Source organism: Pelodiscus sinensis, chromosome 15 (assembly GCF_049634645.1).
Source record: "Pelodiscus sinensis isolate JC-2024 chromosome 15, ASM4963464v1, whole genome shotgun sequence".
Lineage (NCBI taxonomy): Eukaryota > Metazoa > Chordata > Testudines > Trionychidae > Pelodiscus > Pelodiscus sinensis.
In genome coordinates, this window is record NC_134725.1 from 25,009,150 (window position 1) to 25,037,113 (window position 27,964).

At 44.3% G+C, this 27,964-nt stretch overlaps 1 protein-coding gene across 5 annotated transcripts in view; it reads right to left on the bottom strand.

Annotated features, from left to right (window-relative positions):
* The window catches only part of ADGRD1 (adhesion G protein-coupled receptor D1), a 327,867-nt gene that overhangs the window by 85,623 nt on the left and 214,280 nt on the right, over positions 1-27,964 (bottom strand). For all 5 annotated transcript variants that reach the window (XM_006120531.4, XM_075898421.1, XM_075898422.1 and 2 more), the window contains 2 exons: positions 23,383-23,494; positions 10,372-10,525 (listed from right to left, as the gene is read on the bottom strand). In XM_006120531.4, the coding sequence (XP_006120593.2) occupies positions 10,372-10,525; positions 23,383-23,494 (266 nt within the window). The remainder of the gene's footprint in view (positions 1-10,371; positions 10,526-23,382; positions 23,495-27,964) is intronic.

The window sequence follows — 27,964 nt, forward strand, 5'->3', positions numbered from 1 at the left end:
TTCGAAATAGCAGAGCCCTTATTTCAAATTTAGTAAACCTCATTCTATGCGGAGTAACTCCAAATTTGAAATAGTTATTTTGAATTAAGTGCTGTGTAGACACTTAATTCAAAATAGGGGGCCTTAAGCCCTTCCCAGAGTGCCCTGGTGGCCACTCTGGGCACAACCAGGAAAACTCATCTGTTCCCCACCTAGCACCAGAGCCCTCAACGGGGCAGATTCTGGCCACAGTGCCTGTGCCAGTTGCCAGCCTGCCAGCTCACAGCCAGCAGACCATGCACCTGGCACAGCATGAGCCAGCCACCCACTGCCACCCAGCCCTCCACTGCTCTCCAGGACCAGGCTGGCAGCTCCCAGGAGCCTGCCAGGGGCCGCAAAAGGAGGGCACCTGCCTGGTCTAGTGCGGAGATCGTGGACCTCACTGAGGTTTGGGGGGAGGCCTCCAATGCCCATGATCTCTGCACTAGGTGCAGGAATGTGGTCGTCTACAGCCGCATGGCTGCCAGCCTGGCCACCAGAGGCCACATGTGCACCCAGGAGCAGGTGCAGATGAAAATAAAGGAGCTGCTGCAGGCCTATGCCAAGGGCTCCCAACCAGGGGCTGACCCAGACACCTGCCCACACTATGAGGCCTTGGACCATATTCTGGGGGTCAGATGGTCCGTGCCCCCCGGTGGTCATTAACCCGGGGCAGAGGCCCTACCCCTGACACAGGGGAAGAAGAGGAAGAGAACGATGATGACAGCCAGGAGCTGCAGGAGCCTGCAGGGAGCATGCCCTGCACCCAGGACCTCAGAGACACACCAGAGACACACCAGAGAGCCCCTAAGCAGTCTCATCCAACACTGGGAGGCCTCCACATGTGAGTGCCATCACGGTCCCCTTATGCGGGGTGGAGGAGAAGGAGGAGCCCAGGGACCATGTGCATGGGCCTTGCTGACCATGGAGCAGGCACCAACCTGTGCATCTGCCATGCCAGCCGGGACATGTGGCCCCAGCTAAGTGCCATACAGAGGCCCTGGCCTGTTCCCCACACGCGTCCACGCGTGAAGGCACTGCACACTGCCCTCCCTCCAGATGACCCCTCTACACAAAGGCAGGGCACATCTCCCCCCGCCCCCCACACACACACTATAGGCAGCACAGCGGCAGGGGTGCAGTCCTGGGCCAGCTCATACTCCCAGGGATAGCAGGACGTGATGGTGCGGAGACCTGCCGTCCTTGCCTTGCAAAGGGGGGCTGGGTTTCACCCACTGTGTCCGCAGGGAGAACTGACCATTTCTCTTGTTTCACCACAGCCGCACCACCTGTGAGTGCAGGGCGCACCACCCCACCTGCAACATCCACCCACACCCAGGCCAGTAGGTGCACCCGCAACCAGGAGGAGTACTAGCGGCAGCACCTGCGGTTGCAGGGAAGGCAGGTCCACAGCCAGGAGCACTGGGTGCAAGAAGACCTGCAGCTGCGGCAGGAGAGCTTGCGGAAGCTGCGTGGGCAGGGCTGTGCCCTCTGCGCGCACCTGCAGACCCTGGTGGAACGATTGCTGCCTCCTGCTGCTCCAGCCCCTGCGGCCACCCCAGCTATTGCTCCTCCTCCCACTTCTTCCACCCCACCCTCCATACCCACTCCCCCCTGGGGACTCAAGGCCTCCACACCCGCAGCGCTGCGAGACAGGAGTGCCAGTAAGACCCCCAACCCTGAGTTTCCCCTCCCCCTTCCTCCCCTTGTCTCCCCCTTCCAGCTCCCTCCTCCCAGGTTTCCCCCCTCCTCTCTCCCGCCCTCATTCCGACCCTCTCCCCACACCAGTTATGTTAAATAAAGAGAGTTTTTTGTGGCAACACGGGTGTTTTTATTGTACATCAGGATGGCGGGTTAGGGAGGGAAAAGAGGGAAGGAGGTGGGGGTGGAATGTAAGGCACAAGGCCCCGGTGGGGCACGCGAGGGGGAATTCAGTCCTCGTCTGCCTGGAAGCTCTCCCACAGGTCTTCCCGGATGCGGACAGCCCCCCGAAGGCCCTCCCGGCTGGCAGCCATGCGGGGTGTGCATACTGGCCAGCCAGGCAGTCAGCCTCTGCCATCAAGGCTGGCAGGAAATCCATCCCCTTCCGCTCACATAAATTGTGGAGCACACAGCACACTGCCATCATGTGCAGAATATTGTGCTCGGAGAGGTCGAGGTAGGTAAGAAGGCATCTAAATCGGGCCTTCAGCCGGACGAAGGCACCCTTGACCACAATGCAGGTCCTGCTGTGCCTGGCATTGAAGGCCTGCCGGGAGGGGTTCAGGTGTCCCATGTAGGGCTTCATCAACCAGGGCTGTAAGGGGTAGGCCGCATCCCCCAGCAGGCACACTGGCATACTGTTACTCTCTAAGGGTGTGTCTAGACTACATGCCTCCTTCGACGGAGGCATGTAGATTAGCCAGATCGGAAGAGGGAAATGAAGCCGCGATTAAAATAATCGCGGCTTCATTTAAATTTAAATGGCTGCCCCGATCTGCCGATCAGCTGTTTGTCGGCAGATCGGGGGAGTCTGGACGCGATGCCCCGACAAAGAAGCCTTTCTTCATCGACACAGGTAAGCCTGGTTTCACGAGGCTTACCTGTGTCGATGAAGAAAGGCTTCTTTGTCGGGGCATCGCGTCCAGACTCCCCCGATCTGCCGACAAACAGCTGATCGGCAGATCGGGGCAGCCATTTAAATTTAAATGAAGCCGCGATTATTTTAATCGCGGCTTCATTTCCCTCTTCCGATCTGGCTAATCTACATGCCTCCGTCGAAGGAGGCATGTAGTCTAGACACACCCTAAGGTACTACAGACTACTCTTTTTTTCTTTAGTTACAGACTAACACAGCTACACCTCTGAGACCTTATAAATAATTAATACTAATATTAAACATAGGAAGAGTAGTGGGGAGAAGGCTAAACTTACATTCCAATACATACAAATCACACTCAAATGTGTCTTCAAACAGCAGTTAATGACAATTTTTTGTTAATTAATCAAATCTTATGCTGTCAGGCAATTCCCTTACAAATAAAATTAATACCCTTGATCTTGATATTTTTAAAATCATCTTTAAATAGAATAATGTGAAACTTGCCAGTTTCACTTCTTAGCAGTTTGTGAGAACATTTTCTTAGGTTTCGATCCATTTGGATTTGCATTCCCTGCACTATGGATTAAAAAATCTCAAATTAAATCTCATAGGGTATGTCTACACTACAAAGTTAGTTCGAACTAACGGACGTTAGTTCGAACTAACTTTCATAGGCGCTACAATAGCGCTCCGTTAGTTCAAATTTAATTCGAACTAACGGAGCGCTTAGTTCGAACTAGGTAATCCTCATTCCATGAGGATTAAGCCTAGTTCGAACTAGCTAGTTCGAATTAAGGGGTGTGTAGCCCCTTAATTTGAACTAGTGGGAGGCTAGCCCTCCCCAGGTTTCCCTGGTGGCCACTCTGGCCAACACCAGGGAAACTCGTCTGCCCCCCTCCCAGCCCCAGACCCCTTAAAGGGACACGGGCTGGCTATAGTGCCCGTGCCAGGTGCAAGTTTGCCAGCACCCAGCTAGCAGACCCTGCACCTGGCACGGATCGAGCCACCCACCTGATGCCCCTCAGCCCTCCCCCTCTTCCCGGGACCAGGCTGGCGGCTCCCAGGAGCTTGCCCGGGATCGCAAGAGGCAGGCACCCGCCTGGGCTAGTGCAGACATCGTGGACCTCATCCATGATCTCCGCACTAGGCACAGGAAAGTGGCCGTCTAGGGCAGGATAGCTGCCAGCCTGGCCACCCAGGAGCAGGTGTGCAAGAGAATCAAGGGGGTCCACTGAGACCCCCGACCCTGAGCCCTGAGCTTACAATGGCCGTACTGGGTCAGACCAAAGGTCCATCTAGCCCAGTAGCCTGTCTGCCGACAGCGGCCAACCCTAGGGACCCTGAAGGGGATGGACCGAAGACAGTGACCAAGCCATTTGTCTCATGCCATCCCTCTCCAGCCTTCCACAAACCTTGGGCAGAGACACCACTCCTACCCCCTGGCTAATACCACTCCATGGACCCAACCTCCCTCACTTGATCTCACTTCCCTTTAAACTCTGTGCCAGTTGTAGCCTTCACAGCCTCCTGCAGCAAGGAGTTCCACAGGTTGACTCTTTGCTTTGTGAAGAACAACTTTCTGTTACTAGTTTGAAGCCTGCTACCCATTCCTTTCCTTTGGTGTCCTCTAGTCCTTGTTTATGGGAACTAATGAAGAACTCTTCTGTATGCACCGTCTCCACCCAACTCCTGCTTTTAGAGACCTCTATCCTGAACCCCCTCAGTCTCCTCTTTTCTAAGCTGAAAAGTCCCAGTCTCTTTAGCCTCTCTTCATATGGGACCTGTTCCCAACCCCTGATCATTTTAGTTGCCCTCCCCTCACCTAGCCTCTCTTTTCCCCTCTCCCACCTCCTTTTCCCAGTCTCCCCCAGTTTTGGTCAATAAAGACAGATTCCATTTTGGAAGACACGTTATCTTTAGTTTGTACATCAAGAAGAGGGGCTAGGGAAGGGTAAGTGGAAGGAGGTGAGGGAGGAATGGGGCACGGGCCCACAATGGGGAGGACTGGGCTGGCTCTGCGGGCTTCTGGGGGTGGAAGCTCTCCTGCAGCCCCCCAATTGCCCCCTCTCCCCAGATGGCAGCCTGCGGCAAGTGCAGCCGGGCTGATGGCCGAGTTCTGTGATGTGCCCAGTGTGGGTAGTCCAGGTACTCCAAGCCAGGACTGCTTTGCAAGCGGGGCACCCCTGAGAACTGTCTGTCTGGGGTGGGGGTCGGGACCCTTTAAGCACAGCCCTCGGCTAGCCTGAGACAGCATCTCCACGCTCTAAGTCCTCCTCTGATGCCCTGCCGGCACTGCTTCCAGCCATCCTTAACCCCGCTTCACGGTCCACTTAATGTGGACGCGCTAGTTCGAATTAGCAAAACGCTAATTCGATCTAGTTTTTAGTTCTAGATGCGTTAGTTTGAATTAGCTTAGTTCGAATTAGCGCTGTAGTGTAGACGTACCCATAGACTCCTAGACTTTAAGATCAGAAGGGACCATTATTATCATCTAGTCTGACCCCCTGCACAATTCAGGCCACAGAATCTCACCCACCCCTCCTAGAATAATCCTCTCACCTATATCTCAGATATTGAAGACCTCAAATGGTTTAAGGACCCCAAGATGCAGAGAATCCTCCAGCAAGTGATCCGTGCCCCATGCTACAGAGGAAGGCAAAAAACCTCCAGGGCCTCTGCCAATCTACCCTGGAGGAAAATTCCGTCCTGACCCCAAATATGGTGATCAACTGAAGCCTGAGCATGTGGGCAAGACTCACCAGCCAGACACTCAGGAAAAAGTTCTCTATAGTAACTCCTATCATCCCTCCATTGGCCTATTTACCACTGATAGTGAAAGGTGAATTAGTTGCCAAAATCATGTTATCCCATCAAACCATCCCCTTCAAAAATCCATCTAGCTTAATCTTGAAGCCAGATAGATCTTTTGCCCCCACTACTTCCCTTGGAAGGCTCAATCCCAACTGCCAGGTTTCTCTCATTCTAGCACTGAAAGAATACGAACCAACAAATTTCATTTCAACACCAAACCACAAATTAGCCTAGGCTTTCTCACAACTGGGCCTAAGTTTATTCAGTCCAGTGATCCAGTAAACCTGGAATGAGTTGCGCATGTGAAGCAAAACATGAAATATGGGGTTTTCTTAGTGGTTCTTTGGTTTCTCTGAAAATATTATATAGGATTCTCCTGACAGCAATCCAAGGCAGCTTTCAAACTTTTTTTTTTTAAGAGCAGCTGTAAGATGCCTGAATGGCACTATGGACATGTAAACTAGTCATTCTCTAAGAAACACAACTCATCTAAACTAATCAGACTGAAGAATGTATTCCATAAGTTTGTACCTGACACTAATTCATAGAAAGGTATCACAAAGAGAGAGTGATTTGCTCATATGTCATTAGTAGTTACCAATAAGAACATAAGAATGGCCATACTAGGTCAGACCAACGGTCCATCCAGCCCCGAACCCTGTCTGCCAACAGTGGCCAATGCTTGGTGCCCCAGAGGAAGTGAACCGAACAGGTAATGATCAAGCGATCTCTCTCCTGCCATCCATCTCCATGCTCTGACAAAGAGAGGCTAGGGACGCCATTCCTTATACATCCTGGCTAATAGCCATTAATGGACTTAACATCCAGAATTTATATAGTTCTCTTTTAAACTCTGTTATAGTCCTAGTCTTCACAACCTCCTCAAGCAAGGAGTTCCACAGGTTGACTGTGCGCTGTGTGAAGAACTTCCTTTTATTTGTTTAGACCTGTTGCCTATTAATTTCATTTGGTTGCCTCTAGTTCTTATATTATGGGAACAAGTAAATAACTTTTCCTTATTCACTTTCTCCACACCACTCATGATTTTACATTCCTCCATCATGTCCCTCCTTAGTCCCCTCTTTTCCAAGCTGAAAAGTCCTAGTCTCTTTAATTTCTCCTCATATGGGACTCATTCCAAACCCCTAATCATTTTAGTCGCCCTTCTCTGAACCTTTTCTAATTCCCGTATATCTTTTTTGAAATGAAGAGACCATATCTGTATGCAGTATTCAAGATGTGGGCGTACCATGGATTTATATAAGGGCAATAAGATATTCTCTGTCTTATTCTCTATCCCTTTTTTAATGATTCCTAACATCTTGTTTGCTTTTTTGACTGCTGCTGTACACTGCATGGAGGTCTTCAGAGAACAATGCATGATGACTCAATTTTGTTGCCCAATCACTAAGTTTTGTTAGATCTTTTTGAAGTTCTTCAGTCTTCTTTGGTGTTAACTATCTTGAGCATGTTAGTATTGTCTGCAAACTTTGACACCTCACTGTTTAGCAATTTCTCCAGATGATTTATGAATAAGTTGAATAGGATTCGTCCTAGGACTGATTCTTGGGGGACCCCACTAGTTACCCCTCTCCATTCTGAAAACTTACCATTTATGCCTGCCCTTTGTTTCCTGTCTTTTAACCAGTTCTCAATCCATGAAAGGATCTTTCCTCTTATCCCATGACAACTTAATTTACGTATGAGCCTTTGGTGAGGGACTTTGTGAAAGGCTTTCTGGAAATCTAAGTATACTATATCTACTGGATCCCCCTTCTCCACATTTGTTGACCCCTTCAAAGAACTCTAATAGATTAATAAGACAAGATTTACCTTTACAGAAACTACATTGACTTTTGCCCAACAAATGATGTTCTTCTCTGTGTTAGACAATTTTATTCTTTACTATTGTTTCAACTAATTTGCTCGGTACTGACGTGAGACTTACTGCTCTGTAATTGCTGGGATCGCTTTTAGAGCCCTTTTTATCATCCTGTTCATTTGGATTATTCTCAACATAGGAAGTAGGAGGAAGATGCATTGGGGAATATCTTCCTGGCCTCATGTTAAGTTAAATTCAACAAGTTAAACACATCTCAAATCAGATACAATTTTGGCAGTCCACTAACAGCAAAGTGAGTTTAATTTCAAGATGCAAAGGCTTGACATTCATTTATCATTTACAAAGAGGAAAGAAAATGCAACAGCAATAAATAATCTTTAAACAAGCAAGTCAAACATGCATGAAAATGGAAAGTCGAGTCTAGTGACTTGACTTTTCCATTCAACCAAACCTCTCTCTCTCATTGTCCCAAAGGTTCCTATTTCACCCGCAGATTCAGAGTCAAGTAATATTTTATTTTGTTTTCCTGGTTGAATTCATTTTAGATCAGTTAGGAAAAGGACAAAAAATATGATTTCTCCCTTTCAATCTCTTTTTTTGTTGTTGGCCTCTCTTATAAAGAGCTCAGATCCAATGTCCAGTCACTCCCAGCTGCCAGGGCTCTCTGGTCCAGCAACATCCTACCAGACAAGTGGTTCAACCTGTACAATCATCAGCTAATGAAATCTCAGGATATCCTGATGTGTTATATCCATTGGGGAAATACACGATGAAATCCACAATATCTCAAAATGAATCAGTGGCAGACACACGACATGTGAGTACTGCAAGAACTCAAATCATTCCATTATTGGCTTTATGACTAAGTATCAGATCCAACTAACAGAGGGTACGTCTACACTACAGCGCTAGTTCGAACTAACTTAGTTCGAATTAGTTAATTCGAACTAAGCTAGTTCGAACTAACGCATCTAGAACTAAAAACTAGTTCGAACTAGCGTTTTGCTAGTTCGAACTAGCAAGTCCACATTGAGTGGACTCTGAACAGGGCTTAAGGATGGCCGGAAGCAGTGCCGGCAGGGCATAAAAGGAGGACTTAGAGCATGGAGATGCTGTCTCAGGCTAGCCAAGGGCTGCGCTTAAAGGGTCCCGACCCCCACCCCGGACACACAGTTCTAAGGGGTGCCCCGCTTGCAAAGAAGTTCTGGCTTGGAGTGCCCTGAGTGCCCACACTGGGCACATCACACCACTCGGCCATCAGCCCGGCTGCACTTGCCGCAGGCTGCCATCTGGGGAGAGGGAGTAATTGGGGGGCTGCAGGAGAGCTTCCACCCCCAGAAGCCCGCAGAGCCAGCCCAGTCCTCCCCATCGGGGGCTCGTACCCCATTCCTCCCTCACCTCCTTCCACTTACCCTTCCCTAGCCCCCCTTCTTATTGATGTACAAAATAAAGATAACGTTTCTTCCAACATTGACTCTGTCTTTATTGAAAAAAACTGGGGGAGACTGGGAAAAGGAGGTGGGAGAGGGGAAGAGAAAGGCTGGGAGAGGGGAGGGCAACTAACATGATCAGGGGTTGGGAACAGGTCCCAGATGAAGAAAGGCTACAGAGACTGGGACTGTTCAGCTTAGAAAAGAGGAGACGGAGGGGGGACAGGATAGAGGTCTCTAAAAGCAGGGGTTGGGTGGAGAGGGTGCATTCAGAAAAGTTCTTCCTGAGTTCCCATAAAGAAGGACTAGAGGACACCAAAGGAAAGGAATGGGTAGCAGGCTTGAAACTAGTAAGAGAAAGTTGTTGTTCTTGACAAAGCAAATAGTTAACCTGTGGAACTCCTTGCTGCAGGAGGCTGTGAAGGCTACAACTAGAACAGAGTTTAAAGGGAAGTGAGATCAAGTCATGGAGGTTGGGTCCATGGAGTCCTATTAGCCAGAGGGTAGGAGTGGTGTCCCTGCCCAAAGTTTGTGGAAGGCTGGAGAGGGATGGCACGAGACAAATGGCTTGGTCATTGTCTTCGGTCCATCCCCTCCAGGGTCCCTAGGGTTGGCCGCTGTTGGCAGACAGGCTACTGGGCTAGATGGACCTTTGGTCTGACCCAGGACGGCCATTGTAAGCTCAGGGCTCAGTGTCGGGGGTCTCAGTGGACCCCCTTGATTTTCATGCACACCTGGTCCTGGGTGGCCAGGCTGGCAGCTCTCCTGCCCTAGACGGCCACTTTCCTGTGCCTAGTGCGGAGATCGTGGACGAGGTCCACGATGTCCGCACTAGCCCAGGAAGGTGCCCGCCTCTTGCGGTCCAGGGCAAGCTCCCGGGAGCCGCCAGCCTGGTCCCGGCAAGAGGGGGTGGGCTGGGGGGCATCGGGTGGGTGGCTCTGTGCCTTTGCCAGGTGCAGGGTCTGCTAGCTGGGTGCTGGCAGGCTTGCACCTGGCACGGGCACCGTAGCCAGCCCGTGCCCCTTTAAGGGGTCCGGGGCCGGGAGGGGGGCATAGAGTTTCCCTGGTGTTGGCCAGAGTGGCCACCAGGGAAACCTGGGGAGGGCTAGCCTCCCACTAGTTCGAACTAAAGGGCTACACAGCCCTTAGTTCGAACTAGCTAGTTCGAACTAGGCGTTAGTCCTCGTAAAATGAGGTTTACCTAGTTCGAACTAAGCGCTCCGCTAGTTCGATTCAAATTCGAACTAGCGGAGCGCTAGTGTAGCACCTATTAAAGTTAGTTCGAACTAACGTCCGTTAGTTCGAACTAACTTTGTAGTGTAGACATACCCAGAGAAATCAAAACAATTGATTCCATTTGCTTCTATGGGATTTGGATTGGGTTCTATATACTTTAAAGTGCATTTATGGTCAGAAAAGTGATGCAACTTCCTGCATAACACACATATTCTTTGAAAAATAGACTGTGAACACTGTTACCTCTGCTTCCATCTTTTGACTAACTTAGAAACACTTCCAATAGGTGAGATTGCACATCGCATAAAATCACACAGTACTGTTATTTAATGCTATCCCAAAATTCAGTTTTTTCAGCACTATACAAAATTTGATGCCCAGGATTCACACATGAGCTCTTCTTGCAAGTTTAAAAGAGATAAGAAGGAGATTGTTATTAAACAAACACTTACCCCATCCAATCCCATAGTAGTATAAATGCTTGCTCTCTTCTGACCCAAACACTTTGATCACCATGCTGTAGAGATGAAATCCTTCCACAAGCATCCAAGCAAAAGCACTTAGGAAGAAGAAATGCAGGAGAATTGCCAGGATTTTGCAAGGCACCTATTATAAGAAACATCCAAAAAAAAGATCAACATTTTTGGTGTTATTTTTCCATACTTAGTTTAATTTGTTATGGTTTCACAGTAAATAAAAAACACACTAAAATAAAAGAATAGTAAAGAAAAAAATAAGACATCAGAGGACCTTTTTTGGCATTCACAGCATTTTGAGAGAGATTCAAAGTGATGCGTCTAAGGAGCCTATTTTGTAATGAGAAAAACTAGTTGCCAAACCCATTTGTACCAAATGGGCTGAAGAGAACAATACCAGATGCCTCTTTCTGTCTCTCCTTCCCCCAGCATACCAAGAACTCCCATTGAAATCAATCAGAATTAGAGGCAGAATCAACCCCTTTAGGGATATAGTTCTAAATGACCACAGAATATGAGATAAATAAGAGATTCTGGAAGCATGGGGGTGACAGCTTCTCTCTAAGGGTATGTCTACATTTCATTCCTCTCTCAAGAGAGGAATGCAAATGCAGACACCTGAAATTGCAAATGAAGTGGGGATTTAAATATCCTGTGCTTCATTTGCATAATTGTGTAATGGCGCTATTTTGAAATAGCGCTATTTTGAAAGAAAAAAACAGGGTTATTTTGAGATAAAACCCTTCCCTCAAAATAACCCTTACCCCTACCTTAGGTTTTATTCCACCTATTTTGTATTAAAATAGTGTCACATCAAGTTGTGAGAAGGGGATTTTGTCCTGATAGTTCTCCCACTGTCACCAAATGAAGAAACAGATCTCAAGATGGGTAAAGAAAACTTAAGTAAAACCATTCTGTCTGGCTAGAAACTGCTTATCAATAGAGAATGTTGTAGAATCCACACTCTATGGTTAAGTATCCTTACTTTTTCTATTGTTTGTTTGTATGATCTCTGTCTGGTTTGTAACTGTTTCTGACTGCCGTATAATTAATTTTGCGAGGTGTAAATTAATTAAGGTGGTGGGGTATGATTGGTTAGGTAATTTTGTTATGATTGGTTAGTAAAATTATACTAAAATAATTGGTTAAGGTATAGCTAAGCAAGACTTAGGTTTCATTATATAAACTGGGGTCCAAGAAGGAGACCAGGAAGAAGCTCAGAAGTAACAGAAGCAGAAGGAAAGAAGCAAAAGGCTGGAAGAAGACCAAATGGAGACAAGGAACACCAAGGAAAAGGGGGAAGACCTGGAAGAAGAACTCACCTTTGAGACACCGCCTAAGACCAGAACATGACATTCAGCAGCTAAGATCCAGAGAGACTGATCTTGCCTGGCCAACAGGGGAAGTCTGCTTGAGTGTACCAGGATTGGTGAGCATGACACTGTGTGTTTAGCATATGTATTCTGCTTGTTTAGGAATTGTCAATAAATAGAGGATAAGGACATTACTGTGTGAGGCACTTTCAGTGGCTAAAGATCCTGCCAACCGACAGGAAGATGCGCCCTGAGCCCTAGGAATTGGGTAAGGGTGGGTGTGTAAATTAACAAGGTTGCACCTTGAGCCTTGGAACTGGGTAAAGGTGTGTATCTCTACAATGTGGAAGGTATAGAGGAATGTGTGCAGGTAACTATCAGGAGAAATCTCTACAAAAGGGTCAGATTTATAACTTAGGCCTAGGTTTTAAAAGCTATGTAGGTGTTGTGCTCTGCTCAGCATTGCAACATCCGACTGATTCAGGGCAACAGATGGGTGTCTCTGTCCTCTTCAGAAGGGAGTCTCTGACCACCACCACCCTATGTTTCTTTCTCGCAGGACAGTGGTGGTCAAAGACTCTTTTCTGTGGAGAACAGGGGCACCCATCTGTTGCTCTAAATCAGTTAGATGTTTCAATGCTGAGCACAGCAAAATACCTAACTAGCTTCTGGGATGCATTAACTTGCATTAAGGAGTATTGTGAGCAAGACACGAGAAGTCATTCTTTCGCTCTACTCTGCACTGATTAGGCCTCAATTGGAGTACTGTGTACAGTTCTGGGCACTGCTTTTCAAGAAAGATGTGGAGAAATTGGAGAAGGTCCAGAGAAGAGCAACAAAAATTATTAAAGTTCTAGAAAATATGAGCTATGAGGGAAGACTGGGAGAATTGGGATGGTTTAGTTTAGAAAAGAGAAGACTGAGAGAGGACATGATAGTGTTTTTCAAGTATCTAAAAAGGTGTCACAAGGAAGAGAAAGAAAATGTGTCTCCTTGGTCTCTGATAAGACAAGAAGCAATAGGCTGAAACTGCAGCAAGGAAGGTCTAGGTGGGACATTAGGAAAAACTTCCTAACTGTCAGGGTGGTTAAACACTGGAATAAATTGCCTACGGAGGTTGTGGAGTCTCCATCTCTGGAGATATTTAACAGCAGGTTAGACAGACATCTGTCAGGGATGATCTAGACAATGCTTGGTCCTGCCATGAGGACAGGGGACTGGAGTTGATAAACTCTTGAATTTTAGTATCCTATGATTCAGTATTCTATGATTCTATGATTTTCAAAAGTGATGTAGGCACTTACTAGACCAAATCCACTGAGTGTCCTAGATCAGTCAGGCATTGCAATGTTAAGCACAGCAATGCCTAAATACCTTTAAAATGCTGGGCCTTAGTTTCTAACTAATTTTCTAACTTTATCTTGCCAACAAAAAAATGTAGATGGTATCATAAGCTTTTGTGGTCACAACCCACTTCATTCATCTACATTTTCTGTTTGTCTCTTTGGTACTGCACGACTATTTGTTGTTTTTTAAGTTTGTTCAGTTACAGGCTAACATGGCAGTAATTTCTTCCTTAGTCTGCTGTTCCTTATGTTAGAAAGAGGACATTTGGACTCAAATATACTATATTTCTTTGCATCTGTCTCAATTAGGGCTTCAGCAAAAGTCTCACAAGACTACATTACATTAACTATGTTACATGTTAAACTGTGTCAAAATTGGCTTATACTAAGCTTAGAATCATAGAGCTGGAAGAGACCTCAGTAGGTCATCAAGTCCAGCCCCCTACCCAAAGCAGGACCAAAGCTTATAACTGGGTCATTAGTTATTTGCCTTACAGTAGTCATCTAGCTTTACATACTTATTATACAAGTGTTACACATTTGCCTTTCCAATAGTATTCACTTACAAGTGCAAGTTACAGTGTAAAATGCCCTATTTGCCAGTAGCGGGTCTAGTGATAAGAGCAGAGGACTAGGGATCATGTCTTTCACACACCTCAAACGCTCCTTGATGTGGTTTGTAGCACTATGAACTTGAGACATTCTGAGAAAAGGAATTAAAAGGAAAGTAAGTGTAGGAGAAAGAAAGCGCCTACAGCATGGGCCTGGTGCTTGAACCAAAGTGAGCAAGAATTACACTATGAGTAATAGGCCACATCATAAGTGTAAATTAGGGTTTCTCGGCAATAGAATTGCTAGCACTGATAAAAGCACATGAAGTGTGTAAATACATTCCATCAAGACAGTGTAGGGACACTCAGCTGAGTACATGATAAAATAGTTTGAAACAACAAGAGTGAAAGCATACCAACGGGTAGTGAATGCTTTGGAGGAAAGTACAAGGCGAGGTCACTAATGCATAAGAAGATATGTACGGTGTGTATCATAGATTGTTCATTTTTGTCTATAAATACTGGAGTAACTCGATTTAATTCTTTGGCCAGCATAAGGGGCAATATTGAAATCAATACTACCAATTGAGCTATGTCCATTGTCATGAATATAAATACGTAGGGGCTCAGAGGCCATCTGGCTACTGACGATTATTAATGTACTTTGACAATAAACCTGAGTTGGATCTCTTCATAACTTATTTGAGTCCGTGGTCTTTGGGAGTTCTTGTGAAGTCTGTGATGTTAGCTACCTGCACAGAGCTGACATGATGTACTGAGGGAGCATACAAAAATGCACACAGCCAAACATTTATCATCACTAAGAGAGTAGACCACCTGTCAGGATCCCATACCAGTGAATCCTGAATTTACTACATCACTGTCCTGAACTACTACTACTACTGCTATGTACATTGGACAAACATCTCAGACACTTCACCAAAGAATCAATGCTCACAAAACAGATATCAGACAGGATCACAAAGAAAAAACAGTTTCTTGCCATTTCAACCAGAAAGGACATTGTCTCAACGACTTGATTACCTGCATCCTGCTTCAAAGACATTTTAACACCAGACTTGAAAGAGAAAACTCTGAACTGTCATTCATGCTTAAATTTGACACTTTATGCCTGGGTCTCAACAAAGATGCTAATTACCTTATCCATTACAAAGATAGCTTCCCCAATTATCACCTCTAATATCATTAGCTCACAGACATTAACCTCCCCCCCCTCATGCCTCATCTGTTCTGAAATTTGATTTGTCCTTTTTATATGTGTTCACTTTTTTTGATTGTATCCCTTTGGTATATATGGTCATGCCAATTTTCTTCCACAATTTGATCTGAGGAAGTGGGTCTGGCCCCTGAAAGCTCATCACCTAATAAACCATCTTGTTAGTCTTTAAAGTGCTACATAGTCCTGTTTTTTGTTTCAGCTGAACTACTACAGTGAGGATCACAGAAAAGGGTCAGGGGAGAATGCATTTCTGTGAATAATATAATGTTAAGGTAAACATGATAATATTATCAGACGCCAACATAGCATCCAGAAAGTAGGAGAATCAAACTTAGTTAAGGAGGGACAGCAATTTTAGTGTTCTCTATAAAATGCTTTGAAGAGAAACAATGCATCCTTAACTAAGGAAGAAACGCCAATGCTAGGAATATATAGCTGAACTAGAAATATTCCTTTTGAGTCATATTCAGCTCAGTTAGACAATGTTCCTGAGCATCATACATAATACAGAAAATATGAAATATAAGAATGGCTTTAATTGTCAGTGTTCCTTAAAAGGCTGACACTGATAACTGTAACGGTTATCACTGATTATTCATCAAGCAAAACATTTTCTGACAAATCCCGTAACTGTCTGTCTTATAAAAACAGCAAAACCTAATCCAGTGCTCTTCTCTGCACTTCATGCATGCACACAGCACAAGGCTCCTTCCACCATTAATAGCTTTGCAAAGCTGCCCCTCATCATTAGTTTCCCTCATGACATAACCATGTGATAGAGGTAGTTGCAGATGATTTACTGCAAGACAACCTTGTTTAGTCCACCTTAGGTAAAGGTATATTTTAGGCCTTTTTCCTGGAATGAATTCCAGATATATCTCAAGACTGCTCCTTTTTCAGCATACTGATGATGTCTGGATTGCTTTGCTATGACAACATTACTCAAAAAGCTTTCTAGACACCAATTGCATTTCACTGGGTCTAATTTACAACCTATTTAAGTGAGATGACAAAAGAGCAGTTATTTTCTTTTTCTTTTCTAGAGTCCTTCATTCATCTGGTCAAAGCTCACAGTAATGCTTCAGTTGTCTGGATGCCTATGTGCCAAAATAACATTGCCAATGGGAACCAGTCTGCTGCCTCCACTATGTCAAACTTAAGAGTGTGTCTACACTGCACCTTATCATGAAATAAACTACGTGTAGCTTATTTTGAGTTAATTTTGAAATAGAGCGCTATTCCAAAACATCCCTTAATCCTCATGGAATGAGGTTTACAGGGACGTTGGAATAGTGAGCCTGTTATATTTCAAAATAATGAGCTTGCTCAAAAGACATGGAATAGCTATTTTGGTACACTTCTGGAATCCCAAAATAGCTCCGCAGTGTTGTCATAGCCTGAATGAGCAGCTCCATTTCTTGTATTAGCTTAGCTGCCACGTCGTGGCATTTTACCCTTAGAAACTTGATAATGTAATGATAGTTGAATTTTCTCAGCCACATCTGAGCTGCATTCTAGAGGTTCTAAATTGGAGCAGGGGCATAGTTCCTGTTTTTGTGATATGCCATCGAAAGAAACCTTCACTGACTTCAGAAAAATAATGCTGAATGTAACAGGTGTTAGGCCAGAGTCAAACCCACAATTCTTATGAGATGCTCAAATCAGTGTACAAACAACCAGCACCAATACATAAGAACATAAGAATGGACGTACTGGGTCAGACCAAAGGTCCATCTAGCCCAGTATCCTGTCTGCCAACAGTGGTCAGCACCAGGTGCCCCAGAGGGGATGTACAAAAACAATGATCAAGCGATTTGTCTCCTGCCATCCTTCTCCAGCCTCTGACAAACAGAGGCCAGGGACGCCATTTCTATCCCCTGGCTAATAGCCTTTTATGGATCTAACCTCCATGAAATTATCTAGCTTCTCTTTAAACTCTGTTATAGGTCTAGCCTTCACAGCCTCCTCTGGCAAGGAGTTCCACAGGTTGACTACGCATTGCGTGAAGAACTTTCTTTTATTAGTTTTAAACCTGCTCCCCATTAACTTCATTTGGTGTCCTCTAGATCTTCTATTATGGGAACTAATAAATAACTTTTCTTTATTCACCCTCTCCACACCACTCATGATTTTATATAACTCTATCATATCCCCCCTCAGTCTCCTCTTTTCTAAACTGAAAAGTCCCAGTCGCTTTAACCTCTCCTCATATGGGACCCATTCCAAACCCCTAATCATTTTAGTTGCCCTTTTCTGAATCCTTTCTAAGGCCAAAATATCTTTTTTGAGGTACATAGTATTCAAGATGTGGGCGTACCATAGATTTATACAGGGGCAGTAAGATATTCTGGGTCTTATTTTCTATCCCTTTCTTAATAATTCCTAACATCCTATTGCCTTTTTGACCACTGCTGCACACTGTGTGGAAGTATTCAGAGAACTATCCACAATAACTCCAAGATCTCTTTCCTGATTTGTCGTAGCCAAATTAGCCCCCATCATACTGTACGTATAGTTGGGGTTATTTTTTCCAATGTGCATTACTTTACACTTATCCACATTAAATTTCATTTGCCATTTTGTTGCCCACTCACTCAGTTTGGTGAATAGCGATAGAAATGTAGCCGTGTTAGTCTGGTGTAGCTGAAACAAAATACAGGACTATGTAGCACTTTGAAGACTAACAAGATGGTTTATTAGATGATGAGCTTTCATGGGCCAGATCCACTTCTTGATGTTTTTCTGATTCTTGTATAAAATACTTATCAGGTGATTCCTTCATTTCTTGGATAGTGTGAGGCAGAGTCTTTCACTGTAGTCAGTATAGTATGTTGATCTTAATGGAATGTTCACTTTCAGTCCTTTGGGTATGATGTCCATCTTCTTGCACTTGGATAGAAAGATGATGTCTGTCTGTATCTGTGCAAGTTTCTTCATATGGTTGATGGATTTCCATTCCAAATGGCTAAATGTAGTGCCTTGCATGTAGAATAGTGATAGAAATGTAGTCGTGTTAGTCTGGTGTAGCTGAAACAAAATACAGGACTATGTAGCGCTTTAAAGACTAACAAGATGGTTTATTAGATGATGAGCTTTTGTGGGTCTGGCCTACGAAAGCTCATCATCTAATAAACCATCTTGTTAGTCTTTAAAGTGCTACATAGTCCTGTATTTTGTTTCAGTTTGGTGAGATCTTTTTGAAGTTCTTCATAGTTTGCTTCTGTCTTGACTATCTTAAACAGTTTAGTATCATCCGCAAACTTTACCACCTCGCTGCTTACCCCTTTTTTCAGATCATTTATAAATAAGTTGAACAGGATTGGTCCTAGGACTGACCCTTTGGGGACACCACTAGTTACTCCTCTCCATTCTGAAAATTTACCATTTATTCCTACCCTTTGTTTCCTGTCTTTTAACCAGTTCTCAATCCAAAAAAGGACCTTCCCTCTTATCCCATGACAATGTAATTTACACAAGAGCCTTTGGAGAGGGACCTTGTCAAAGCCTTTCTGAAAATCTAAGTATACTGTATCTACTGGATTCCCCTTATCTGCATGTTTATTAACCCCTTCAAAGAACTGTAATAGATTAGTAAGACATGATTTCCCTTTACAGAAACATATTGACATAAGGAATTCTGAAATGTTTTGGTGACACTGGGCCACAGCTGGATCTCTTAATTGATTAAATCTAAACAAAATCCTGGTTACGTTCTGTATCATAATGTCAGAGGCCAAACAATAACTGTTAAATTCCATCTGATTTACGCAAGAACAGAAAACCAAGCTAAAGTAGAAGCTAGATTTGTAAAATGTGAAATACTTATTTGCTGCCTAGGCAACCAGATGTACCAGAAACAGCAAGTAGATAAGTGAAGCAAAACCAATGTAGAAGGGAAATTAAGGTTTATGTGATGCATGGATGCAGACTGAATACAGTCTCATTTAGGCAAACTGTCTAACTCCAACTTATGATGGTGTCTGTAACTAGAGTGGCAGTTTAGTTACATCATCAAACCATCCAACCAACCAGCCAGCCAGCCAATCAACCATGAAAATCATTTGGTCTTCAGTTTAGGCAGATGCTTGTAGGAGTGCAGCATAAGCAAAGGTAATTGTTTTTAGCTCATGTTGTGGAGCTGACATACCCTTTCTTTCTTGGGTTTATGGTTCTACATTGTTCTGAAGGAGCACAGAGTGAAAAACAGATCAATATACCAACTGCAGAATTTAAACAATTGTTGATGCACACTGGGTTTTGCCAGTAAAGCATAAGGCTATTTACTGCCCCTAGGTCACTATGAACTTCACTGAAGATTTTTTAAACAAACATGTAGGTTACTGGATTCATTAACATTTTTTTGGAAGGGGGGCAGCAGGTAAAAACATACATCTTTAATTTTTTTTTTAATTCCACTTTGGTTGCCATCATCTGGATGGCAAAGATAAAATATGGTATGTGAAGAAGCTATTGTCCTTAAGAAAATGGCCCAGGTAGGTGGCTTCAGGATTAATTCTGTATGGAGAGCTGTACAACCTCTAATGCCAGTTTTTCCTTGTTGTTTAACAGTCTTAGGGATTACATTTTCTACAAAGTACATTTATAAAGAAAGAGTTTCTCTGTTCTGTGGTTATACTATAATTGGCTATACTTGTGCTCACCCTGCAACATTAATATAGTAGAAATGACAAATGGACAGGCAATGTAACTGAGAGCTGCTTGATCAGCACACACACTGAGCTACCTCTTTGGTATCCAAACTGAAGCACCCAGACAAAAGAGAGAGAGATGCAGCATAAAATCCAAGGGCAGTGGTCATTTCAGGTACTGAAGCATCCTTTCTTTAGATAATGCCAGTTCTAGGCCTTTGCTGTGCTTAACTTGGATACATAAACTTAACTGCTCCTACACTAAAAATATAAAAATGGGTCAAACCAATGTTTCGGTATCCCATCTTTTGACTACTGCCAGGTGTTTCAGAGGGAATTAACAGAACAGGGCAATTTTGAGTGATTCCCTTGATAGCCAGTCCCAGCTTCTTGCATTTGACGTGTGAAAATCATCTGAAATATGGTGTTGTGTATAGGATTATAGATTTTTTGCCTTTACTAAGTAATACCATCTCTCACAGAAAGAGAAGATCTCTTACTGTGCAGCATCCTCCAGCCCATGCAATTAAAATAGCAATTAAGGGTAATTAGTTTTAAAATTACTAACAGCAGAACACTGAGTAAGTAAAAGCTTTCAAGGCCACAGGAATCATAAGCAGACTGAACTGTAATACCAAAGATCCCAGGGTCCTCTATCAGAATACAACACACAAAAAATGAGCTACCTCACATAACAAAAATAAACATGTAATTCATATTTATGAAGAGCTTTTCATCCAGGAGTTTACAAGATACATATGATTATTCCTATTTTACTGGTGTGGAAACTGAAGCTCAGATTCCATACATTGGCTGAGGTCTCTGAGCAAGTCAATGAAAGAACCAGGAACAAATCCAGGCTTACCTTTGACATGCTGTTTACTGTACTTTTAAATGAAGAACAGTCCCCCTAACTGTTGTGGAGGCAGTGGGCATTTTGTGCTTGGATGAAGCCATTCATAGAAGAGACAAGCACACTGTCTGTGCTCTCTTGCTTTGTTGTTTTAATATAAAATAAATATTATATGGGTGAAAGGATGAAAATTACTGAACTTTATGCATGACATACTGTGTCCTTGAAAGCTTTTACTCCCTGCATAAACTGTTGTTAATAAACTGATTACTCTTAAATGGTATTTTAATCATATGCACTGGATGAAGAACAAGACAGAAAACCCATTACTGTAGCTCATGCATTAGATCATGATTCACCTGTCCATCTAAGAATCAAATGAAGGTCAACATTACATGCTGAGCCATGACTATGTTCTAGGCAGGACCTGCTACCAAAATGTACACTCTAAAAAACTGGACTTACAAAAGGGGAAATTAAATAAATATTGAAAGAAGTGTTGCAGGAGTTTGAAGGAATTATTTTGAAATTGGTTCACTTCAATTTGCACCTTCAATTTCCCACTATATAGAGCCCCAGCAAACATTAACTAAAATGGGTATGTTGGAAATATCTGAAGCTAAAAGAAAAAAAGGAAAAGGAAAGTGAGCCTGAGTTTGATTGGCTGATTCTGCTTTGCCCTGTGTTTTAGGCTCTCTCATTTGGAAGGAAGTACTTCATACCTATAAAAAATGAGCAGTCCTGTGGCACCTTAGGGTATGTCTACACTACCCCGCTAATTTCCTGGGCTTCATTTGCATAAGCGGGGAGCCGCCATTTTTAAAACCCCGCTGGTTCGAACCCCGTGCAGCGCGGCTACACGGGGCATGAACTAGGTAGTTCGAACTAGGCTTCCTAGTTCGAACTACTGTTACTCCTCGTGAAATTCAAATCCCGGGCTTCATTTGCAAGTGCGGTATGCCTACATTACCCTCCTAGTTCGAACTAGGAGGGTAGTGTAGACATACCCTTAGAGATTAACAAAAATATATAATAGCATGAGCTTTCGTGGGAAAAACAAGCTCATCTGATGAAGTGGAATTTACCCACGAAAGCTCATGATACTATATATTTTTGTTAGTTTCTAAAGTGCCTCAGGACTGCTCATCTTTAAAGTTACAGACTAACACGGCTAGCTCTCCAAGACTTCATACCTATGTAAATGATGGCACAAAGTGCAGGGCATTGGAGAATCAAGTCATTAGATACAAATTTCCTGTCAAACCTGCAGACCTTTCACCTAGAGACTATCTGTAGACAAAGTTGTGCCAGTGTACTTAAGGCAGGATATTAAAGCTGCTGAGATAAACCTGTGCCATTCTAATTCTGGTTTAAAGAAGGTTTAGTTTAGTTTAGCTGAAGTCAACTTCAGAACTCATTAGAACTACAGAACGCTAAAAGTGAAATTAGTGTGTACACAGAAGTTTGCAGGTTAAAAGTAATCAGTTTTCAGAAGTTAAACACATCAGCTTACCTAAACAAGTTGAATAAAACCTTCTTTGTATGCATGCAGAAAAGGAAATCACAGCAAGGGTGACTGGTGCCCATAGGGGTGCCATGAAGGGAGGGCCACCCTGATACCAGGGAGGGACATGTGGGGGCACCCCATTTAGTAATTAAAATTTTGGCAGGGGCACAGGGAGACAGTGTACCTCCTGAGTGCTGTCAGAGTCACCAGTGTACCATAGTACCATCATAGGCCAGATCTTGGTGAACATGTGCAGCTTTGGCAATACCCACCCAAAAAGGAGCTGCCTTCACCAGAAAGGCTACTATGAGTTAACATTTTAAAAGAGTAGGTGGGGAGAGAAGGTGCCAACATGAATTTGTTCAAAATCCCGTTATCAATGGAAACTGCAAGACAATCTTTTTTGTCAATGTGCTACTCATCCAATACAGGGGTGCCAATAAAAGAAACATAGGGCCACACTGGCATATGTACTTAAAGGAAAATGGCAGCACGGACCACTAGCGAAAAAAGTATAGCTCATGGACTTCAGATATGGCTCTTCTGGAACTCAGTTCCCTCCCATCTGCCCACACAGCAAGGAGTCTACACTGAAGCTAAAACCTTCAGCCATCGGCAAGACTAAAGTGCCAGCACCAACTTCTGGAGTGGAGGAGAAAGCCCCAAGGATCTGTGCTAGATATGGAATGCTGGGAACAAACTTTTTTTTTTTTTGAGATTTACAGGATCTTTCGAAAATCGCACCATTTTCAAAAGAACCATATCTAGACTGTGGTTTCAATTTCAAAATAGCACTTTTTCGAAAGAGTGCCATTATGTGATTATGCAAATGAAGCATGGGATATTTAAATCCCAGCTTCGTTTGCACTTTTGAAGTGCTTCATTTATATCCCTCTGCCGACAGAGGGATGTAGTCTAGATGTAGCCTGGGATCCAGAGCTTTCTCTGGAGCTGGTCCAATACTAAGGAACTAACCACCAGTTTGCCACAGGAACTAGCACCAACAGAAACCTCATTTCCTAACAGTATCAGTGCAAGTTGCATACTTCTTCAGTTCTCCTTGTCTAATGTGAACAAAGTCTATCATGGACATATGGGGGAAAAAACCATTCCACATAAAATGCCGCTGCATGTGCAATTTCCTTTCTCAGGAGAAGTGAAGAGAAAGGATGAAACCACCATGAAAGATGTTAGAAAGATGTTAGCACTTTGTGTTCTATGGTGATTTGGACAGTATGAGAATCTAGGTTCATTGGAACAGAATAGAAATAGTTTCATACATTGGATAATCAGTATCTCTGTTTTTATTTTGCAAATGCAAAGCATGAATGGATGCAATGATAAAATAGACTGGGGATTTAATAGCCTTCAACCTGCTTTGTCTTGTGCTGTGGTTTGAGAATTTTGGCTCACATGTGTGTTTAAAATAAGTGAAAGGTTGTAATGCACTTACTCTTGCTTTTGGCATGCTGTATTTACTTCCAATGAAGTGATCTGTCCCCCCAAAAAAGTGCTTTTCACTACTTACCGTGCCAGGGCTGAAATGAAAGCTGATGAGAAGCAGGATCTGAGCCACCAGGATGGCAAAGGACAGGTTGGCGTGGATGTGGTAACGCTGATTACGCATGGTGCTGACAGATCTGGGTGAAGGAAGAAAGGCTCATGAGTAGAATCATATTCCAAGAAGCAGTAGCACATTTATGATTTATTTTCACTAGGTTGTTTTTTATTATGTGGTTTGACTACTTCCTTCCTTCAAGATTAAGCTTTGTTTAATCACGTTCCCCAATATGTTGAGACTGCACAAACCAAAAGGACTGAGTTAAACATTATGTAGCTCTACTTGTAAGGAGAGTATTAATAAAGGGCCCAATCCTGAAAGGTGCTGAGCTCCAAAAGACATCACTGGACAGAGAGGTAGATAAGAACCTTGCAGAGTCCAGCTCAAATGGCATCACAGCCAATACCAATTAAAATATCAAGGGTTTATTGAAAAGAGATAGAGATCTGTCTGTGTCCTGCATATAATTCAAAGGGACAAGCAAAGTTGCACAGTGCCAGTGTCCCTCTAGTCATGAACTTCATCTAGACATAACATGAAGTATCAACTATGCATAGAGCAAGAAAGGCAGCACTCTCAGAAACTGATTTATCTTTTGCTAGAACTTGACAGATTCCTCTTTGCTTAACTCATAGCCATTTCACATTTGCAACATTTCCCTTCAGTTTTCTAATAAGGCCCAGTACTTCAGTAAAAAATAATCAAATTATTTTAATTGGCATGGTCTGGTTTCAAAGAAATACTTATGTATTAATGGTATAATTCAGCTATGTGACCATCAGTTGAGTCCTAGCTCTTCTTTTAAATATTCTATGTCTCCCATTTCCTTATGGGCTCCACAGCCCAGGTAACCTTCTGGGAGCTATGTAAAGTAATATAGCTGCTTTCCTTCCCAAACCTTCTCCAAAACACTAGTCTGCTCTCACAATCAGAAGCACTTAGTGATCCAAGGAGTAGATCTATCCCACTACCCAAGGCACTGACTGCCCAAGAATTCATATGTGGACTTTGGAAACTGGTGTTTCCCATGTGTTATACAGGTAGTCCCCGAGTTATGCGGATCTGACTTATGTCGGATCCGCAGTTACGAACGGGGTTTGCTCCGCATCTCCCTTGTCTGCTGGAGACCAGCAGACCAGAGAGACGGGGAGCAAAGCCTCTGAGGACGCCAGCAGCAGGACAGCCACGGCACGTCTGGGCTGTCCGCTGCCCACATGCTCACCCGTGCTCTGGGTGCTACTGGAGACGGGGAAAAAAGCCGCGGAGCATGCGGGCAGTGGACAGCCCAGACGCGCCGCAGCTGTCCCGCTGCCGGCATCCTCAGAGGCTTTGCTCCCCGTCTCCCTGGTCTGCTGGTCTCCAGGAGTCTGCGGCTGTCCTGCTGCCAGCGTCCTCAGAGGCTTTGCTCCCCGTCTCCCTGGTCTGCTGGTCTCCAGCAGACCAGAAAGACGTGGAGAAAACCGCGGAGGACCCGGGCGGCGGGACCGCGGTGCGTCTCGGTCTCGGTCTCCCTGGTCTGCTGGGAGGAGGGCGCCGCTAGTACACCCCCTCCCCCAGCAGACTAGGCTTTTCTCCGGACACCTATAATAGAGCAGCTGGGGCGCGGCCGGTTGGTCCCGCAGCGCCGCTCTGGGCGCTACTGGACCAACCCGGCAGCACCCGAGCTGCTCTGCCCCAGGTGTCCTGATTCAGCTGCTGCTGGTCAGTTTCAGCAGCGGCTGAATCAAGACTCCTGGGGCAGAGCAGCTGGGGTGCTGCTGGGTTGGTCCAGTAGCGCCGAGGAAACTGACCAGCGCTGACTACAGGAAGCCCGAGGCAGAGTTGCTCTGCCCCGGGTTTCCTGGAATCAGCCGCTGATCAGTTTCAGCAGCAGCTGACTTGGGGACGCCTTGGGTTCTTAAGTTGAATCTGTATGGAACTGGCATCTAGATTCAGCCTGCTGAAACTGATCAGAGGCTGATTCCAGGAAGCCCGGGGCAGAGCAACTCTGCCTTCGGCTGCCTGTAGTCAGCCGCTGGTCAGTTTCAGCAGCGGCTGAATCTGGACGCCAGTTCTGACTTACATACAGATTCAACTTAAGAACAAACCTACAGTCCCTATCTTGTACGTAACCCAGGGACTGCCTGTCTTCTCATAGTGCCTCAGAGCCTCAGCAATGTACAGTGAGTGCGTGTATGATCCACTCAGACTTTGAGAGTTAGAAGGAATATCACAGGGATGGAATACACTAGACAAGTAATATGTTGTTGTTGGAATAGAGCAGTAAACAATTTATATAATCCAGTTTCTAAGCCTGATCTTTTCATAGGATGCACAGAAGTTATACTTTGGTGTTTAAATCAGCCCTTGAATGATTTGGAGGCAGTTGGCCAAGTAGTTATGACCCTGGATTGTGCTCAGGGGACTAGGATTCTATTCCCAGCTCTGCCACTAACTTGCTGCACAATCTTTGGCAAGTCACTTTCTCTCTCTGTGCCTGTTTCCCCCTCCTGTCCTTTGCCTTATCTATGCAGATTGTAAGGTCTTTGAGGCAGGGACTATCTCTTATTGTGTGTCTGCATGGCACCTAGCACAGAGGGGCCTTAGCTTCAGTTCATACTGATGATATACGAATAACAAATGGAAAATGTCTGTTTCATGTTCCTAAATGTCTGTAGTGCTCAATGGCCAACATCTTCCAGTGCAGAGAGACCAGTAAAGGGTTTTCACATTGCTAACAGGAGGCAGAACTTGTGCAGAGAACTTTAACACAAGCCTTGAAGTGAATTTCACTTTGTTTGTTGCATTTTTTTTATTATTTGTCCTATTAAGGACCATTAGAAAACTAGGCCAGCAGAGGCAGAGTTGACAACAAATGAAGGATTATGTGATATAAATATTTTGGTGCTCCATGAAAAATATAAACCAAATTCATATAAATTAGAGACAGAAAAGATTTATTTCCTCATCAGGCCCATCCCCATCTGCCAATGTAGGATTTTAGTCTATTGAGTATTTTCTTTTTCAGCATTCAATCTATAGTTCATTTTTCAGGCAATGAAACTTGAGATCGGGGCTAGACTACAGACTCCTCAGCAGAGTAGCAGGCAATTTGGGGATGTTGGGGTTTTCTTTAAATATGTAAATGACATTTTACTCCATTTTCATTTTTAACAATTAGTTTCTGTGCTAATGTGGTTTTACCTGGTATTTTTCACAGCCAAATCATCTTACAGCTCTTCACAGTTGACTATACTGGGCTTGATTCTCATCTCACTGACACAGATGTAAACCGGGAGTAACTCCAGTAAAGTTAGAGGATTACAGCGGGGTGTGTAAGTGGAGAACCAAGCTCATAATTTCTATATTTTTATAATACTGCGTTGTGCTAATATCTACAGATGGGTGACTTGTCTATCAATATGGAAATGCAGCATTAATTGCTACCTCCCCCATTCATATTATGAATCCATCACTAGGAGTTTCACTCTCTATCTGTGGTAAGCAAGTTGGCTGGCATTATATGGGTCTTTTCTGAGTGCATTCTATTTTCATTTGTCCATCCTTGTTTTATGGCCTCTATACTGCAGCGTGCTGTCCACTGTATTTTGTCCACTGTCTGAGTCAAGGGTCAAGTAACACAACTCAGAAATTGCTTTGAGTGGTCCCTTGTGTAATTTTTTAGACTAAAGGGGGTTTTACCTAGAGATATTAAATTTCAATGAATTAGCTACTCAAATAGTTGATGGAGTTTCCTTTGACTACTTGATTAGTTGATATGGAGGGAGGGGGCACTCGCTATCCCTGCTCCGCCTTTGCCTTTGAAATGGCAGAGGTCCAGTGGGGAACCTGACAGGGGAAGCAGAAGCACAGTGGGGAACCTGAGGCGAGAGGGGACTATTTCAGTCCCCACTCATTCCAGGTCCCAACTGCTGCTCCTCTGCCTTTGAAATGTAGCAAGAGCCGCCCGCAGATCTTGCTACATTTCAAAAGCAGAGGTGCAACTTCTGGAACCAGGCGCAAGCCAGGACAGCTGATTCCCACTGTGCCTCTGCCTCCCCCCTCCCACCCCCACCATGGAGATGGTGCTGGGGGAACCAGCTTTTAAGCCAACTCCCCCCAGCACCAGCTCCTGCTGCCCCCTCTCCTCCCCCCCTCAGACAGCAAGAGGGAAGGGAAGTGACTGGTCAAGTAGTGACTCGACTACATGACTAATCGCTTACATCCCTAGTTTTACCCAAAACAGCACACAACCTAATAAATCTGTTAGTTTCTAAGGTGCCACATGATTGATTCTTGTTTTCAAATTCAGTATAAGATGATTTTCTCAGCCTTAATTTTACTTATAAGTTAGTGGCTGACACTTAAAATATGAAAGAAAAATCCTGAGCAGGAAAATCTAGCTAGAAGAAAATAGTGGCTAGAATTTACTCCTGTGCAAAGGACTCATGTCCTGCATCAATCCCCAAATAGGTCACTAGCAAGCTGTATTAGTTCCCTGGAGAACAGCTGATTAGCAAATGCATCGTTACCCCCATAAAGCTGCTGTCAGAAAGATTGGTGAAGTGTC